A 16,985-nucleotide genomic window follows, 5' to 3' on the forward strand; every position below is an offset into this window, starting at 1 on the left:
AGGGGTGATGGTTTCAAACTAAAGGAGGGAGATTCAGGTCGGACATGAGGAAGAAATTGTTGTCCCTGAGGGTGGTGAGAGCCTGGCCCAGGTTGGCCAGAGAGGTGGTGGCTGAACCATCCCTGGAGACATCCCAGGCCAGGCTGGACGGGGCTCTGAGCAACCTGAGCTGGTGCAGATGTCCCTGCTCATGGCAGGGGGGGCACTGGGGGAGCTGGGAACGTCCCTTCAACCCAAACTGTTCTGTGATTCTACCCACGGCAGATGCAGAGCCCGAGTGTGCCAGGTACCAGGGACGCACATCCACGGCAGGTAATCAAGCTGCAATGAACCCAAAAGCACAACGGGGACACCTGCTCCCAGAGCACCTGCAATCTTGGAAATTAAGCTTTTGCTGCTTTCTGCTTTCCCTTTTGACAAGGGGCACCCATCTGCTGGGAGGCCACAGCCTGCACAGAGCCCAGCCCGCTCCAAAACGCCTCTGCTGGCCAGAGCTACGAGTCAGGAGATGGAACCGGGCTGGAAACGAGCTCTCTGCTGAGCCAGCGAGAGAAAAAACATCCTCTTTGCTGGTCTAAAGCCACCCCGCTTCCGCTGTGGCAATACCACATCAGCCCAGAAGTATGTTATCTACAATTATTTCCCCATGTACTACACATTGTCCTGTCTCCACCACCCTTGTACCAGCCGAGGGTATTAACTCACACACCACGCTCAGCGATATTAACTTCTGGTTTAGCAACAGCATCGGCAGATGTTACTTCTCCACCGTTACAAGTGGGTACTTCTGCACACACGTGACCGACGGATTTGAAGTCAAAGTCAACCAGGACATAAAGAGCCTCTAAATCATTGTATAAAAAAGTTCAATACATCTCATTCAGATTACAGCTAAAAGCCATTAATCTACAACATTACTATGGAAACTGGATTAGGTCAGTGGACTTTTTTTTAGCTCTGCTGCTTGCTCCCGGTTCATCTGCCAAACCAGGCATGGGCTGTTCGCTGCTGCCGCAGCATCTCCATGTCCCCCTCTGCTTTGGGGACGAGTCACAGGGCTGGAATCAGGGACAATCTTGGATGGAGAGGGGGGCTTAACCTTTGCTTCAGGCAGAAATCAGCCCAAGAGAGGCAGGAGGTGACAGGCAGGGCTGGAATCTGCAGCTCTTCTGGATAAAGCCAAGAACAGACATAATACTGCACCAGAAAACTGCAGATTTTGGCCCAAACAAGGGCAGTCCTGCTAGCATCGCCATCGAGGCACTAGGGTGGCAGATTCCTATTTGCTTCATAAACCATCAGGACAAACACACAAAATTCAGGAGCCGAGGCAACAGGTACTGTCAAGGTACCACCTGCAAAGGCAGAAAACAGCCCGTTTTCCCCAAAAATGCAGGAGCTGAGGCCATCCCAGCCCATAAGCTCCTGTACAAATGCAACAGGCAGTTTGGTGCTGGGAGAAGGTGTTTTTGGGTGCCAGACAGAGCCGTTCCCTGTGAGGCTGTGCATCCTTGGCAGGGGCACCGAGGCTCAGATGGCGGGGTCCACCGCTCTGTCAATATCTTTTTTGCATAAGCAACATATATATTCTTATATAGGATCAGATCTAAACCATTTAGCACCAGACTCTATCACTGCAAAGACTTGCCTCTTAAAACGAAGAACCTCAAGCCCCAGCACATGGTGACACTATAAATACCCTGAAGGTGCTGAATATATCCATAAATACAACAACCTGGAAATGCTGAGTATGAGGGGGAGCTGCAGGCTGATAATCCACTGCCAGCGCCCCTGGGGAGCTCGTGTCACCTCCCTCCCGGTGCCGGGGCCCCATTGTGCAGCGCTCAGGGGGTCCCTTTGTGCGACGGGGGCTCGGGGTCGGCCACCACCGTCAGGAGGACAAAGCGGGGCCGGGGCGGGCGCGGGGGGAGGGCACATCCCCATGTCAGACACGACATTGTTCCCCCGGCCCCGGTGATGCTGCAGCTGGATGCGGGTCACACGCATCGGCGGGACGCGCGCCGGAGCAGCCATCCCAGGAATGCATTATTGATGATTATTTGGGCAGGCGCGTGCTTGGCCGGGCTGAGGAGCAGATGGCCGCGGCTTTCAATGCTCACCCACACCCTCCAGCATCTGCAGCCTGTGCCGTTTGCTCGCGGTGGCCTCTTCCCCATAATAAGGCAGCAACCTCTTTCCCCCGCTGCCATCTGCTTCAGCAAGACAGACCTTTGTTCTCTGCCAGAATATATCGCTAATTAAAATGACGATCAGGAGCGCACGCTGAGCTCGTTCTGCTTTGCACTGGGCAAGGTGAGCCTTCGCTCCAACACCAACAGGCCTGTTTTTCCCTCCCTCCCTGCTTGCCCAGGGACCAGCTCGAGCAGACACCCCTAAAAGATGCAGCACATCTCCGCAACCCACTTTGCAAATCACCTTTAGTTGCAAAGCAGCAATCACATCAATAAATGCACTTTTGCAGGGAGAACGAGCACTATCCTGAGCTGTCATCTGCAGATCCTGACTTTACAGGACAGTTGCATGTTTGTACATCGAGGAGCTGAAGACAAAGAGTTTCAGCCTGATGCTCCCAGAAGGTTTTGCTCTGACAGGCTGTGCCGTGCTGGAAACCACTCTCTGCAGAAGCAAACATGCAGGTGTCTGGGGAGTGAGTGGCTTTGGCAAGGGACAGAGCTGGGATGTGACAGCAGTTTCTACAACCCGCAAGTAGAAGGGACCTTTCCCAGAGCTGAGCCAGCAGCTGGGGATGGGGAGATGACAGATGCCCTCTGCTGAGGTTTGGAATCCAGCATGGCCTTAAGACTGGCTGAGGACCCAGGAGCCAAAGGATGCTGCTGCCCTGCCACCAGCTTGGGGTTGGTACCCCATGGCCACCAAACCTGCTCCCCACCCCAACCCTGCACCACCAGCATCACTGCACAGACCATCAGCAGGTGTAATTCCAGGTGAAAAAGAAACAAAAGCAAAGTCACAGCACTTCTGAGGCACACAGGCCAGCTATCAGCTGCCACAGGCTTGAAACCCCAACAGGTGCCATCACCTGTATTAAGCATTTAGGACATAAAAGTTCAAGCGACAGCTTTGGCCACTGCAAGCTTTCACAAGGCATTTCCAAGTGCTTTTGTGGCTGCAGCTCCATCAGCACCACATCCATGAAGCTCCCAAAGCCACTCGGTTCTCATCACCCATCAGCTCAGCAGCATCCGTGGGGACAAACTCATGTGGGTCAGAGGGAACCTGGGGATCCCCACATCACCGTCTGTTCACAGCAGGGTCAGTGCCCAGAGAGGTGGTGGCTGAACCATCCCTGGAGACATCCCAGGCCAGGCTGGACGGGGCTCTGAGCAACCTGAGCTGGTAAAGATGTCCCTGCTCATGGCAGGGGTTGGACCGGGTGAGCTTTGAAGGTCCCTTCAACCCAAACCATTCCATGATGCTGAATTTAACCCCAGCTGCTCACGACTTTGTCCAGTGGCGCCTGGAAAGTCACCAAGGCTGGAGGTGACAGCCACTCCGGGCAGCCGATCCCACGCACACACCAGCCCTCCCGCCTCTCCCTGTGTGTTTACAGAGACGAGAAGGGGAAGGAAGCCTCTCAGACAGAGCCTGAGCCCTTTTAATTGGCACCGGTTGAAAGAAAGCACCAATTAAGCCACAGTGCCCCAGTTCTCAGGCCGGCAAAACACCCTGGGCTGGAGACAGGCTTGAGGAGCGCGGGCAGCAGCGTGTTATAGGCACAGCAGGAGAAACCTGGGCTAAAGCTGCTACATGTGCTGAGCCCCAAGCTCCAGAGTCTCCAATGCCACCCAGAATTTCAGCCCCAAGACCCCCAATGCCTTCAAGCAACTCATTTCTACACGTACCAGGAGGATGTTCTTTGAGACAAGACAATAATGAATGCTGATAAAGATGAAAAAATGGGGATTTGTAAAATCACCATAGAAGTTTATCCTGACTTTTTGCTCAAGTTGGAAGAGAATTAACTATCTCATCCACCCCAAGGAGTGCTACAAGAGGTCCTACCAGGAGACTGATGCAGGCAACGGGGATCACAGAATCACAGGCTGGTTACGTACCGGTTGAGTTAATTGACTGACCTTGTTAATAGCCTAACCTTTTACACCTCCTTGACAGCTAAAACAGAGGAGTAAGATTACAGTGGCCTCTTCCATCCAGGGCTTCGCTTCCCTGGGGGTCGTGGGCAGATTAACATTGATTTCAAGGTCAGGGCAGCCCATGTGGAGATGGATGAGCATCCCTGTGGCGATGGGCAAAACTTACTGAGAACAGGGTAAAAAAAGCTGGCTCTGGTGGAAAAGCTTGACTTTGAGTTTTATTAATTTTATTTTCAAGCTCAGCAGCATAGGAATAACACAGAAACCTAGAAACTGGAAATTTCTCCCTTGTTGGGTTGGGCATCCCCGATGCAGGTGGCTGCAAAGCCTCCCCCTATCTCTAGGAAAGCACAAATGAAACCAAGAGACAGAGGAGGAGAGAAAGCAGCAGCAGGTCTCCCTCCCACTGGAAAACTTCCACCAAGAGCTCCCAAACATGCAATACTGAATGGACAATGCTTGGCAAACTGGGGTGGGCTGGAACGAGCCCAGCTCCGGGGAAGTGCTGCCGTGGCTGTATGCTAACACATGCCACCAAACCAAACCACTCGTCTGCTCTGGAGAAGCTGTGGGAAACTCAGGGGTTAAAAGCGCTAGCACAGAGAGAGCTGCAATTTCTGATCACAAAACCAGAAGGAGAAAACCAAATAATCTGGATATTCAAGCAAGCATTTGCACAGGTGTAGGTGGGGCACAGGGCAGCCAATCTTTTCCTTCGGTGCAGGAGCACACAAGCTTTTTGCTGGGAAAATTAAAAGTAGAAGACTGAAAGGAGAAGCAGATGGCTCTGGACTTAGGGCACTGTCCCAAAGCAGCGACAAAGCTCTACTGCTCAGCACCCTTCTTCCCCATCCCCAAGGAGAAGGCTCCAGTTGGCTCCAGTTGGGTCTCTCCAGAGAGACCTTATTGTGGCCTCTCTGTACTTAAAAGTGGCCCATAAGAAACATGGGGACAAACTTTTGAGCAGGGCCTGTTGTGATAGGACAAGGGGTGATGGTTTAAACTAAAGGAGGGAGATTCAGGCTGGACATGAGGAAGAAATTGTTGTCCCTGAGGGTGGTGAGAGCCTGGCCCAGGTTGCCCAGAGAGGTGGTGGCTGAAGCATCCCTGGAGACATCCCAGGCCAGGCTGGACGGGGCTCTGAGCACCCTGAGCTGGTGAAGATGTCCCTGCTCATGGCAGGGGGGGCACTGGGGGAGCTGGGAAGGTCCCTTCAACCCAAACCATTCTGTGGTTCTATAATCCCCTTGACCGTATTGCAGTGGAGCCACAACCAGGTTTTCACAGATGTGCAGGTGACCATCGCCTTGTCTGCAACAACCCCACGGACATCCAAAGCACCTCAGGATGGTGTGGGGATGAGCGACATCGACACTGGGGGTACAGCCCCCCCAGCACCCAGCCCGGTCCTGCTCACCTCCTCGCAGCCGCCGGTGGTGATGTGTTGGGGACACGCTTCCTCGCCCAGCGGCTCGATGACGGTCACCTCAGCAAAGTCCTCCACCGACTCCTGGAACTCGGGCAGGGACCGCCGGCCATAGCGTTTGCCGCCTTTGATGTACTTGGGCTGCGCTTCTGGGGAGGAGTCTGTGAAATTCAAGAACAAAGCGCATCAGTGACGGGATTTTTGCAGATCCGGCTCCTGGGTCACAGCACACAGGACTGGTTTGGCTGTAGCATTTCCAGCACCGAATCGCCACCACCATTCCAGGAGCGCTGCCCTCACCGTGGCATCAGACCCGGTGGGTTGGAATTGGTCCTGCTCCATAAAACCCAAAGTAAGCTGTCACAATGTGGAATCAGGGCTACATCTTCCTCACCCTTCCCACATTAAGTTTGTGCTGTCGATCAGATGAAAAATCAAAACAAAGTCCAAATCAAAACCAAACCACCCAAAGCAACAGCACCACAAAAAAACCCCTCAACCTTGCAAATGCGGCCTCAGATGGAAAGTCAATTAGGTCTCTCCTCCTTGTGCTAATCTTCATTACCGGCAATGGGCAGGTTTAATTAGGGACAGCACTGCGCTTCGGCGGCTCAAGACTCCAGATGACACAGACACCTGGGCGAGCGCTGCTCTTTCGCTGGATTTAAATCACGGCTCCATTAAAAGTGTGAAAACAACCGGGCGAGTGGAAAAAATTGGGCAAGTTTGGAGGCAAATGTCCCCCCCGGGGGCCACCGGGAGCAGCTGATGCGGGTGACGACGGGGCAGGTCCCAGCTTGTGCTCCGCAACTAAAGCCAACTGCAAGATCTAAATAACCCTTTGGAGTCGTCGGCTAATTACAGGGGGCTCCGCTCGCATTCCCCGGCTCCAGCTTCCCGCAGCAAGCTCCTGCCTTCGGGGACTGAATTATCCAGGAGGGGCATCAAAATGGAAAAATAAATAAGCATGTTTTGGGCTATTTGCAACACGAGTCTGGAGCGGGGGGTGAATTAAACCCGAGACCAAATCAACCAGGGATTCAATTAGGGAAAGGCTTTCCACCGCGCTTTGTTTCGGTGTTTGAAACCTTCCCCTCCAAACCCCCCCAGGACCCCATCATCTTTATTTTCTGCCACTTGCAGCGGCAAAAGCAGCAGCTTTTTAAATTTTTATTTGCGGAGCGCTGTGGTACAAAATAAATGCAAGGGTGCAATACTAATAAGGAGCCGGGAAGCTGTTCAATCATTGACAAAGGGTACACAGAAAGCAGCGGGTCTCTAAACCCCCCTGCCCAAATGTCTCCTCGGATAATATTCCTTTAGATATAGAAGAAGGCTTCAAGCTTGTTAGAGGGAAAAATATATATATTCCGCAACTTAGCTATGCAATGAATTATAAACTACACAGGACGAGGAGTCCTTTGATTCCTCCAGCCTTGCACTCCAGCCATCCATATTGCAGCTCTAGGGAACAAACCCGGCGCCCACGTTTGAACGAGACCATCTTAACAAGATTTGCTGCAGCTGGGACTCGCACATGAAAGTTGTGTGATGAAGAAAATCGCAATGAGACAGGCTGATTAAGTAAGAGCCCCAGAACAAAAGCAAACCTTATCACTCCTATTAAAGCCTGCCCGGTGGTGAACAATCTCCATCGAGCAGCTCTCTCTGAAATGCTAATATTTGTGGCTACTCGTTCACCCATTTATTCTGCCACCCCCCTGCCCTTGCAGAAAAGAGCTGGGGGGCTTTGGTTTTTATTCTAAGTCATTTTTTTCCCCTCTAAGACAGAAACGCACCTCCACACCCATCTATCTTCGGAAAGACGTAGGGGAAAAGAAGCTGTAATTTAGCAATAATTAAGCTATGGCTTAATTTCCTTTTGTATTTCCCAGTGCTCGGAAGAGTCTTTTTTTCACCCCCCCCACCCTCACAATGTGTTTAACCCTTGCTGAAGCTGAAAATCCAGCTGTATATGGAAGCACAGGTGCCTTCACGCTACAAACACTTGAACAGCAAGCGGGGAAATGGGAACATCTCCCCCCTTTTGTGTTTTAAGCATTTGGAGGCGGGCAGCTGATTTCTCTCATTCCTCTTCTCTCTGAGCACCTGGGTGTCCTTGTTGTTCCTTTGCAATTAGAAAATGATAAAGTCTGGGAGGGAAAGGTGACAGCTCACAGGACAAGAAGAGCAGAAAGTTTGCTCCTGCCTTGCAAAGCTCCGCCTAAGCCCAGCTGCTGAATGGGTCCCAGCTCAGGCACCCTGAAATCCCATTTCCAGAGCCCTCTCTCTTGCAGAAAGCCCCAAGCACCATCATCTCTGGACCAGGGTCGGCATCCTCTGAGCCCCCTGCCCTCCTGCTTCCCAACGCAAACCCCCAGCGCAGCACCGGTGTTGATGCTCCCACCACCCCCAGTATTTAGGGAAAGCTGCGCACACAACAAAAAGCAGCAAAAACCTCCTTGAGTGCAGAAAGTTCGCTGATGAGCTGAACAGTTTCTCATTTCCAGCCAAAAACTCAGCAGAAAGGATGGAAAGAGCTGCTCAGTCCTCACCTGCTTTCAAAGGCATGTGAGGAAACCAAAGGGACATGTCAAAAACCGTAGGATCATTTTGGTTCGAAGAGACTCTCAAGATCGAGTCCAATCATAACGCGACTCTAGCACTAAGCCATGTCCCTAAGAACCTCGTCTAAACACCTTTTAAACCCCTCCAGGGATGGTGACTCCACCACTGCCCTGGGCAGCCTGTTCGTACCCATGAGAAGGATGCAGGTGAGACAGCCCTGTGTGCTATTTAATCCCCCAAAAAAGCAAAATACAAGGTGTTTCAAAAAGATGGACCTGATTTCAAATTGAAACCACTTTGAAATTCAGCCCGTTCTTTGGAAACGCCCTGTATCGAACAGCGAGGGGAGGCTGCTCGTGCTCAGGTCCAACCCCTGGTACCCGCTTGTGCAACCAGAGATGCGGCTCCTCAGAAAACCTCACATTGTGTGGCTGACAAGCCACTGAGAAAGGGAAAAAAGGAGAAGAGAAAATAGGTCAAACCCTCCCTGCTTCCTACAGCCCCTGGTGACACGCGGGCTTAGTAAAACACACACTCCAGAGCTGGCGCCTAATTAGACACCGGGGTCTGATCTGCCCCCCTGAACTGCCCCCAGGCTGGGGGTGGGAGCAGGAGCCTCTGAGAGAGCAAATCCCATTGTCTGGGGGGGCTTGTGGCCCCCAAACTGCCCCTGAAAAAACAAAAATCAACCCTAAAGCTGCATTTCACAAGAACCCCCCCAATTAAAGCGCTGCAGACAGAGCCATCAATCCCCTGGCTCGCTTCCTCTCCATCCATCTCTGCAGTTCAACGTCTCCATGCTTAGAGATTTACACTCGATTCTCTGCCTTTCTGTGCTAGATAAGTCATTTCAAAACCCTGCTCTGCCCTCAGATGCTTTGGGGGGGGCTGGGGGGGCTCCCCATGATGCTGAGCAGTGTTTTCCTGGGCCCGGCATCAAAGGCACGGAGCGCAGACAAAAGGGGGTTTAGAGCAGGAGACCCTCGCTCGGCGAGCCCGGTGTTTGGAGGAGAAATTAATTGCTGAAGATTTGGAAAGGAGGGATCCTCCAGACAGCTTAGTGCTGGGCAAAGCCCATCGCAGCTCGGATCGGCTAAATCCTAAATCCTAATCCCCCCAGGCACCAGGTACTGTCTAAACTCCTCCTAGTCGCTATTTCACACTTCAGGCTCAGCAGCTGAATGGAGACGAGTGGTGGCTGGGTCACCACAGCCCTAAAATCAATGTGTTTTGTCCCAAAGGCATCGCTTGTGCCTAAACCATCCCTGTTTGGACAGTGTCACCTGCTTTATACTTTTCCCAGACCTTATGCATCCACATGAGTGATGTTTCCCATATGGGTGGGATTCCTACAAGGGCATCATCCCCATCCCCATTCCCGGGAGGGCATCATCCCCATCCCTGGGAGGGCATTTCTCTTGTCTCCATGTGCTTGGAAGCAAAATAAAAGCCCATAAAGCCCCAGCAGCCCCAGGGAGGATGGCATCAAGCTGCTCTTTAATTTGTCCTGGGTGCTCCTGTAATCCTGCGCTCCACCCCGGTAATCCCTCCCTATCCAACACATAGAGCTGACTTTTTATTTGCAATAAGCGGGGGAAAAAAGCCTGATTTTTTTTCCACCCCCCTTAATCACCCACATCACTGATGTATTTTTTCCCTTTCTCTCCCTCTTAAATCTATTTTATTGTCCCCAGAATCCCCTCTCACTGCTATAGTGACCTGGGGACAAAGAGCATCCATGGCAGCAGCACCCAGCCTGGGTCCCTCAGCAGCATCTCTCCAAAGCATCAAATCCCAATAATTCAGGTTATCATTTACCTGCACACACCACCTTTTTCAGGCAGCTCCGCAAAGGTGCTGCTGAGGGTGACGGGTCCTAAAATAAGCTAAAATAAGCTCTATTTAAGACACAGCTTAAAATCCCAGCTGAGATTCTCCCAGTGGGTGATGCTCCGGGTCACAGCTGGGTCTATGTCCCTACACCAACGTCCTCGAGGAGACGGAGCCGATGACGGCGCTGGGAACTCCGCCTGCCTGGCTTTGTAGGGCTGTTTCCCAGGCAAAGTGCCCGCAGCACTCCAGGGCCATCCTCCCTGCCAGCCTGCCCTTTGGAAACACAATTCGGCTTCTTTGCCAAGAAAAAAGTAACTCAAAATATGTACCCTGGCTGCTCTCTGCAAGCCTGAGTGCTCCCAGCTGCTGCTTCTCCGCCCAAAACAGAGAAACCCCCCAAAACAGGGAAACCCCCCAATTTCTGCAGGAACTGCTTTTGCATCCCACGGCAGTTTCGGTTCCTTGGGTCCCACTGTCACCCCAGGGGCTGCCCCATCACCCACGGGCTCCTTGTGCTGCATCCATGGGGACAGTGATGCTGGGTCCCCTTGGCCAGGTAGCAGCTGGTTTGGGGACAAAGACATGAGCCCTCCGGCCACTCACAGACCCAAGGGACCTTCCTGTCACCCAAAAGTCCCCATGTAAAACCACAGCATCAAGGCACACATTTATTTCCTCGCAAACTCCGCAGATGCAGCAAACAGACTTAAATTCTGTGCCTTTTCCCCCCCACCCCCCTTTCCAAATTAAATTTTCATTTAAATGACACAATTTGGAGCTCTTAACTCAATTTTCCCCAAGCCCGGGGCAGGCTGTAACACCAGCGTTTCCGCAGTCCCTGACAGTTTGACACCAACAGCACAAAGCAGCTTGTTCTCCAAATCTCGAGTTTGATCTAAATTAAAAGCAGCAAAGACTTCAGCGTTAACTGACCTGTCAAAACCTATTAAAAATAAATGCCTCGCAGGCCTGCCCGGCGCAGGCTCCCCACCTGCACCGCACGCCCTTTGATCACCTGCAAAACCTGGTGACAAACGTGTCCCCGGGGAGGGTTCTCCAGCTCCAACGCAGCCTCTTGCCTGCTGCATTTGTGATAATGTGATAATCCCAAATGTTGCCCTTTTCTAGAAGATTTATTTATATTTAAATCAAGCCGGAGCTTCTCAGCCATCCAGCAAGGGACAAGGTTCCCAACTCGCTCCTGAGCATCCCCTGACCTGCGGGAAAACCACATTAAGGGATGCTGGGTGCAGGAGCTGTCATCACCATCTCCCTCTAAGCATTAACCACTTTGAAAATATAAGAATCTACCATTTACATCTCTTGGGCCCTGTGGTTTTTGCGGCCTATTTAAGGGGGAAAACTGTAATTTTGCTGACTGGCTGCGCTCTTGATGGTCCAGCTGAGATTGATGGTCCAGCTGAGATTGATGGTCCAGCTGAGATTGATGGTCCAGGAGAGGAAACCTGCAGTTTCTCTCTCCCCCCTTGCTAAGCTGTTTTCTCCTTTGGGGATTTCGTGCTCCTGAGGGTCTGAAAAGCCACATTTTCAAGACACGCTGAAACAAAGGAAAGCAGAAAATGGGGCAGTGAGGACTCGCAGCAATCGCTGCTTTCTCCAACCAGCCCCAAACTGGGGGTTCATCTTGTTTGGAAGCATCTTTGGGTCAGAGTGATGGTGAGAGAAATGCAGTCACCTTGGAGTAGCTTCCCATGGTGCTGAGCTCACCCTGCTCATCTCAGACACAAGAAAACAGAATGGACTTTAAAAAAATCAGTGCTAGATAGGATAGGTATTAATATTTCTATGTCCGGCGACCCATCTCCGGGAGGAGCTCTTCCTCTAATAACCATCACAAAAAACACAGCAGTATCCAAAGCTAGAGTGGGTTTTTGATAAGTACTAAAGCAATTATGTGATTGAACTGCCCGTAACGATGTGCTGCATCTGGAGAGCTCCTAAAGCATCCCTGGCAACCAGAACTGCGGTGTGGGATGGAGAGATCTCAGCCCATTTAGCAGCTGTGGGACATCTCGAGCATCTGAAGTGCTGTTAGCTGTCTACAGGCAGACATCACGTGCATCTCCAGGCACTTAGATCATGGTAATGGGATATAAATATCTAATAGCTCAGAAAACGCTTTTGTACAAGGCTCCACAACAGACCTTAACTCTCTCTTCTCCCTGGGTCTGGGCATCCAAGCAGAAGAGCACCTAAAGAGCATTTTATCTTCTAAGTTCCTCCGCAAGAGCCGCCCATGTCTTTGCCAAAGAAAACAGAATCACACAGAATCACAGAATGGACTGGGTTGGAAAAGCCCTCAGAGATCATCAAGTCCAACCCTTGGTCCAACTCCAGCCCATTGACTAGATCATGGCACTAAGTGCCATGTCCAATCTCAGTTTCAAAACCTCCAGGGCCGGTGAGTCCAGCACCTCCCTGGGCAGCCATTCCAATGCCTGACCACTCTCTCTGCACAGAATTGCTTTCTCATCTCCAGCCTCAGTTTCCCCTGGCAGAGTTGAAGCCCATGGCCCCTTGTCCTATTGCTGATGCCTGGGAGAAGAGCCCAATCCCCCCCTGGCTAGAACTGCCCTTCAGGTAGTTCTAGAGAGTGCTGAGCTCAGCTCTGAGCCTCCTCTTCTCCAGACTAAACAAGCCCAGCTCCCTCAGCCTCTCCCCATAGGGCTTGTGTTCCAGTCCCTTCCCCAGTCTTGTTGCTCTTCTCTGGACCCTCCAGCACTTCAATCTCTTTCCTGACCTGAGGGCCCAGAACTGAACACAACACTCCAGGTGTGGCCTCCCCAGTGCAGAGCACAGGGGAAGGATCACTGCCCTTGTCCTGCTGACCACGCTGGTTTGGATACAGGACAGGATCCCATTGGCCTTCTTGGCCACCTGGGCACACTGATGGCTCATGTTGAGCTTAAAACATGCTATTTCAGATAATTTTAGTATTTACCTGGCTCTTGGAAGTGCTCTTCATTTGACAGGGTTCTGGATAAGATGAGGATGAGTGCTTCTTTAAATTGATCAAAGTGGACCTGTGGGGAGGAAAAAAAAAAAGGAAAGGAGGAAGTCAACTGGTGCAGATAATTAAATATCAAGCTGATAATCCAGCAGGAAGACGAGCTGCGATGCAAATCTCATGTACCACCATGCTGAGCCGAGCACCTTGACATGGGGCATGATGAACCTGAGCTCCTTCAGTGTTGGGGCCTGGAGAAATGACAGCCAACAACGTGAAGACACAGCCAGTGTCTTTGAACACATTAAAAAAACCCCAATATTATTACCATAATGATATAAAGCCACTGCTTTAGTGCTTTAATTGGGTTTTTCCATCAAGCAAGAAGCCAAAAGAGTGTGTCCAGAGGACCACAAGCATCTCCATCACTTGAGATGATCCAGCCAAGGGGGGGTGGCTCCTCCAGGGGGACCCCAGTCCTGACCAGTGATGTAGTACTGGGTTGTGGAAGTGCTCCAGTGCTCTAATTAAGCTTCACAAAACACTTTCCAAAGCAGATGGCAGAAAGTCGCACCCTTTCCAGGCCAGCCCTGCCCCGGCTCCTGCCTGCTGCTGCTCCGCAACCACTGGAAATACCAGGTCTGGATTCCCAGCGTGGCTATGGGAAAAACAAGGAGGAATGAGGATTATCCTCCCCCCCGCCGCCTCTTTTCCATCTGTGTCTTCCTGGACAGCCTCCCGCCTCACCGCCACGAGCAGTTGCGAGGGGCTGGAGCATCATCCTTCGCAGCCGCGCCGGGGAATGCCAGCGATTCCAGCCGCGGGGACGGGAACCCGGGGACAGCTGGGGAAGCGATTTGGCGTGGGTCAGCGCCCAGGCAGAGCTGCCTGCTCCCCTTTCCAGCTAAATAAATCTCCGGAGAATTTTTAGCATTGAATAAGAGACTTTATATTTAAAGAACCCACCGAGGTTGCTCTTGCTGGCAGGTCTGATCGCTACGGATCCATCATGAGGGTTTTAATGCCACTGGGGGAGGCAGGAGCTGCAAAGTCCAGGTCTAAACTTTGCCAGCTTGTTCACAGTGTTAAGCCAGCCCAAAAAAAGAGCAACGTGGCCCTGACAGACAGGGGACAACAGCAGAGAAAGGGAACCACCTCATCCCACAGATCCAGCCATGCAAATCATCGCTGCAGTTTTAAACACAGGCACCTCCAGTCATTAAACAGTTAGAAATACATTCAGCAGAGAAACTCGTCAGCGATGCCTTTGTCTGAATACTAATTGCTGCCCTTTGTTTCCAAGGCCTAGTGTACTTCAAAAGGACAGTTTATAGAGATAGGAGAATTTGCCTGATTAAAAAAAAAACTTGACATTTAGACTAAATGAGGATGAATAAAAGATGAGGGTGTTCGAATAACACGTCCACTCCCCGTGGGATCTTCTCAGGAAGGGAACGGTGACACCAGCCATGGGGACGGGCACAGTCGGTCCCTTGGGCAGGTGCTGGGGACAGGTTTGGATGGGACCACGCACCAGCAAGAAAATACACTAAAAATCACTTTTGCAAACACACAGAATGAGCAGGCAGAGTAAAACCACCCAGGCAGGTGCAGGGAACACAACCTGCTCTAAGGACACCCCATGACTTGGGGAACACAACCTGCTCTAAGGACACCCAGGGACTTGGGGAACACAACCTGCTCTAAGGACACTCCGTGACTTGGGGAACACAACCTGCTCTAAGGACACCCCAGGACTTGGGGAACACAACCTGCACTAAGGACGCCTGTGACTTGGGGAACACAACCTGCTCTAAGGACGCCTGTGACTTGGGGAACACAAGCTGCTCTAAGGACGCCCCGGGACCTGGGGAACACAACCTGCTCTAAGGACACTCCGTGACTTGGGGAACACAACCTACTCTAAGGACGCCCCGGGACTCGGGGAACACAACCTGCTCTAAGGATGCCCCGGGACTTGGGGAACACAACCTGCTCTAAGGACGCCCTAGAACTTGGGGAACACAACCTGCTCTAAGGACGCCCCGGGACTCGGGGAACACAACCTGCTCTAAGGACGCCTCGGGACTTGGGGAACACAACCTGCTCTAAGGACACCCCATGAGTTGGGGAACACAACCTGCTCTAAGGACGCCCTAGAACTTGGGGAACACAACCTGCTCTAAGGACGCCCCATGAGTTGGGGAACACAACCTGCTCTAAGGACGCCTGTGACTTGGGGAACACAACCTGCTCTAAGGACACTCCGTGACTTGGGGAACACAACCTGCTCTAAGGACACCCCGGGACTTGGGGAACACAACCTGCTAAGGACGCCCCTTGACTTGGGGAACACAACCTGCTCTAAGGACACCCCGGGACTTGGGGAACACAACCTGCTAAGGACGCCCCGGGACTTGGGGAACACAACCTGCTAAGGATGCCCCGGGACTTGGGGAACACAACCTGCTCTAAGGACGCCTGTGACTTGGGGAACACAACCTGCTCTAAGGACACCCCTTGACTTGGGGAACATAACCTGCTCTAAGGACACCCCTTGACTTGGGGAACACAACCTGCTCTAAGGACACCCCTTGACTTGGGGAACACAACCTGCTCTAAGGACACCCCTTGACTTGGGGAACACAACCTGCTCTAAGGACGCCCCGGGACTTGGGGAACACAAGCTGCTCTAAGGACGCCCCGGGACTTGGGGAACACAAGCTGCTCTAAGGACGCCCCGGGACTTGGGGAACACAACCTGCTCTAAGGATGCCCCGGGAGTTGGGGAACACAACCTGCTCTAAGGACGCCCCAGGACGTGGGGAACACAACCTGCTCTAAGGACACCCCATGAGTTGGGGAACACAACCTGCTCTAAGGACACCCCAGGACTTGGGGAACACAACCTGCTCTAAGGACACCCCAGGACTTGGGGAACACAACCTGCTCTAAGGATGCCCCAGGAGTTGGGGAACACAACCTGCTCTAAGGACGCCTGTGACTTGTGTTTGCCAAGCAGCGATGACGAAGAGGAGGAAGAAAGAAGCGGGGACTGAGCCCCCCCGCCGCAGCTGTGCGCAGGACAGATGGCTCCGTGTCCAGGCTGTACAGCGATTTTACCGTGACCGCCGCGACCAAAGGATGCTGGGGAAGATTAGGCTGCGGGGCGGGAGGTGGCCGTGTCCTCCAGCCCCCTGTGCCATCGCCATGCGGCAGGATTTGAACGTTTAAAATGCAAATGGGCAGCGTGGAGACACAGGGCGAGTGCTTGAACCGGCTCGGGGGTCCTGCAACCAACTCAGGAGGTGCAGCCCAAACTGGGAGAGGGGGCATGTTTTTCTTCAGGAAAACCTCTAGCCCATTCCTAACAGCAGATAACCAGGAAAAACAGCATCTGTTCGTGGTGCACATTTGACCTTGGCTGCTGCATGTCTGTACACAAAGAGCACTTCAAGAGTTAGAGAAACGCAATTGTTAAAATTAGAGCTGTGCTCAAGTATGAGCCAGGCAAAGCCACAAGCACCACAATACCTCACATTTTAAGGAAAGCAATCCTTTCTTTTAAGGAAAAAATCCTTTTATTTATTTTTTTTTGCTTAGAGAATATTCCCAGCGAAAGGAGGGGAGCACTGATTACAGCAGCATTGCACAAAGCACCATCCACTTCTGGAAAGCAGCTTCAGACAATCACAGAATGGACTGGGTTGGAAAAGACCTCAGAGATCATCAAGTCCAACCCTTGGTCCAACTCCAGCCCATTGACTAGATCATGGCACTAAGTGCCATGTCCAATCTCAGTTTATAAACCTCCAGGGATGGTGAGTCCAGCACATCCCTGGGCAGCCAACTCAAAACCTTCACAAAGGCAAGGCAGAAGGTACCCAGCAGCAAAGGAGTGTTGGGGTGCTCAAAGCGTAATGCTCTTTTCCACGTGCTCGACTGAATTTGGGGTGTTTTGGAGGCATCGACTCATTCATCTGCTCCCAGGGTTCTCAAACAGCAAGTCGAGGGCTGATCCAAATCCAAACCAGCCCGAACGCAGCCGAGTTTG

The 16,985-nt window shown here is 52.1% G+C and overlaps 1 protein-coding gene across 1 annotated transcript in view; it reads right to left on the bottom strand.

The window, feature by feature from the left end:
• The window catches only part of NIN (ninein), a gene marked incomplete at its 3' end in the record, with an annotated part of 59,416 nt that overhangs the window by 38,729 nt on the left and 3,702 nt on the right, over positions 1 to 16,985 (bottom strand). The window contains exons 2-3 of the mRNA XM_080345157.1: positions 12,926 to 13,007; positions 5,554 to 5,723 (exon numbers count right to left, since the gene is read on the bottom strand). Of these exons, the coding sequence (XP_080201283.1) occupies positions 5,554 to 5,723; positions 12,926 to 13,007 (252 nt within the window). The remainder of the gene's footprint in view (positions 1 to 5,553; positions 5,724 to 12,925; positions 13,008 to 16,985) is intronic.

This window comes from Nesoenas mayeri (genome assembly GCF_963082525.1).
Source record: "Nesoenas mayeri genome assembly, chromosome: 5".
Lineage (NCBI taxonomy): Eukaryota > Metazoa > Chordata > Aves > Columbiformes > Columbidae > Nesoenas > Nesoenas mayeri.